A 2,451-nucleotide genomic window follows, 5' to 3' on the forward strand; every position below is an offset into this window, starting at 1 on the left:
ACGGCTGGGACATGGGCAGCACTCGCTTCACGTGTACCTCTCAGTTTACAGGCATGGCTGCAAATATTCCAGTGCATGCTTGCCATAACATGTACCCATCATGTGGTACTGTATATAGGGCCCTAAGGCCTCTGGGTCATTCAAAAAATCCTGGGATGTCTCCAACATGCGCCAAAAATATAATGCCTATGATGGGGTCTCCCACTTTTTGCCTCAAAATCTTGGGAAAGAGCCTATGAATCTCCCTGGTATTTATTGCATTGTACTATGGGCATACTGCACATTGTATACATATTTTACACTTTGGGATTCTTAATCAAAATCAGCCAGAATACACACTTGGTGGGGGTGGGGAGATACTTTTGGCCGTCACTGTATCTTATGACAACATCAATTCATATCCTGAGGATGAGCCGCCTGTGATCGTAAATTACTCAAAGAGCATGGAGTCCAATGTAGATCCTGAGGCGTCAGCTGTAAATGCAAGCGAAGAAGATGAAGGTGCAGATGATGGAGCCTGTCCTTTTGTTGTGCATGGATTCACAGGTGCAAGCCTTGAACACATGGGACCCACATCAATCCGGTCTTGCGGACTGACTAGCGCAGCTTCTACTTGCTGCGCTTCAGCTGACTGGTCAGAGTGCCGGTCACTGAAGTGCGTGTTGATGGTAGTTTGTTCCATCGGCGGTTCTTCGCTGTCGTCGTCACCAGCCACTATTTGGGCTGGTCCTGTTATTGCAGTAGCCGGGGTATTCAGCTGCAGCATGTGCTGGTCCTCGTAGTCTTCATCATCCTCAAAGACATCGTCGAGGCCCAGTGCTACCAACGCATTGCTGATGTTGTGATTGGACTCCTCTTCAGCTTCGCGAACCTGTCGCTGAAGTTCCTTTTCCCTGCACCGAGAATCGCGCATGGCGTCACGTAGCCGCTGCATGTCCTCAGGTCTGAAGGACGTGCCCGTCGCTGCTTGCGCGGTGCGGCTGGGAGGCCTCGATAGTCGGCCTTCCTGTGAGCCACGCGACTGGGCGGTGGTGATCTTGGGCCAGTTGAACCCGGTCGTTCATGTGTAGGGGACCGGGGTCCATTAGTCCCCGGTGGTTGAGTTTGCGATGAACGAGCGTCGCGGATTTGCTGCCAGTCGTTGCCTACAGCCCCGAGAGTGGGACTGTTTATTGAAAACGGCAACTGCCGACTGCCAGGACGTGCACCAGGCGGATTGCTAGCGCCTGGTTCGGTGGTAGGAGAGTGTCCTTGACGACCACTGGTGGCGGTCGTCCTGCCTCGCGATGTGTCGCGAGGAGGCACCGTCGCGGTTGACGGGCCAGCCACGGTGGCACGTACTCTCGATGTTGGTCGAGAGGGTACCGCGCCTGACGTGGCACGGTCTAAAGGGTTGTGGTAAGGGGCAGAAGGGCGCGTCTGACGCCCTTCGGTGTTGGGGTTCTGTGACTGGTCCATGGTTGCTTGTTTGAGCGATGTCGGGCGGTTTAAGGTTAGAGTTCAGTAGTGATGTGGGAGACGTCGAGCCCCAAATCGGGCGAATATCACGGTAAGAGTAAAAAAGTGTAAAACTCACGTGTGGGGGGCGCAATCTGTTGCCCCTTTCCCGCAAGTACTCTAGTCCGGGCTCTATTGAAGCTCGGTGTACTCGTAGGATGGTGGGGCAGTTAGAAAGGCTGCCCGCACCAGGCGCACGGGTTCCGAATAACCGCACGCCGTACGCGTCTATCTAATACACTTGGGTAAGAGGGCCGTGTCCGGCAGGTACGATTGATGAGGATGTGGATATTCATTACAAATAATTATAATCATTACAAAGTTGGAGCAAATTTGAAGTCATACTTTCATATGTTGAAGAAAATTATGTGCCAACAATGATTACTTTGATTACAAAGTCAAACATTTAATATATATCTCATTCTAATAGCAATTACAAAGGACTACATTGATTATAAATGCTGAGGTAATCCTACTCTACATTCTGGTATATACAAGTACACTAACACACCTCTTGCCTGCTTTCTGAAGCAGGCTGGAGTCCAGGGTCAGTACATTACCCTCTGGCATAAGATCAGTCACAGTCTTCATCCCATCATGGAACCACACATCACCATGCCTGTCCACAACACGGCATGTGAAGTGGAATTTTCCAAAGTAGATCAGACCACACAGCCTATACCGCTCAGGATGATCAGGCAGTGTGACTTCAGTGCAAATGTCTGCCTTGATGTTGTGAATATTCAGTGCTATGAATGCTGGAGGCTCATCATATCTGATGCATTGATGGAGTGTGCGCTCACACTGGGGACACATCTGAGAAGTCTTCTGATTGAAGATGGCACCCATCCAGGCAGTCACACTCTGACCCTTGTATGACCCTCCCTTGTACAGGCTGTTCTTCCAGATCTGCTTGGATGTGTCCCACAGAATATTGCATGCACCCTCAGACTC

At 50.8% G+C, this 2,451-nt stretch overlaps 2 protein-coding genes across 2 annotated transcripts in view; one reads left to right on the plus strand and one right to left on the minus strand.

The window, feature by feature from the left end:
- Nucleotides 1-782, plus strand: part of TRAVEDRAFT_113273 (uncharacterized protein) — a gene marked incomplete at both ends in the record, with an annotated part of 2,280 nt that extends 1,498 nt beyond the window's left edge. The window contains 2 exons of the mRNA XM_008036121.1: nucleotides 52-135; nucleotides 331-782. Coding sequence (XP_008034312.1) covers nucleotides 52-135; nucleotides 331-782 — 536 coding nt within the window. The remainder of the gene's footprint in view (nucleotides 1-51; nucleotides 136-330) is intronic.
- A 1,192-nt stretch (nucleotides 783-1,974) lies between these two features.
- On the minus strand, nucleotides 1,975-2,178 carry TRAVEDRAFT_98593 (uncharacterized protein; the record flags this gene model as incomplete). The annotated part of the gene is made up of 1 exon (XM_008036122.2): nucleotides 1,975-2,178. A coding segment is annotated over one exon (204 nt), but the record flags the coding sequence as incomplete, so codon positions are not given.
- Nucleotides 2,179-2,451: the final 273 nt, after the last annotated feature.

This window comes from Trametes versicolor, assembly GCF_000271585.1.
Source record: "Trametes versicolor FP-101664 SS1 unplaced genomic scaffold TRAVEscaffold_2, whole genome shotgun sequence".
Lineage (NCBI taxonomy): Eukaryota > Fungi > Basidiomycota > Agaricomycetes > Polyporales > Polyporaceae > Trametes > Trametes versicolor.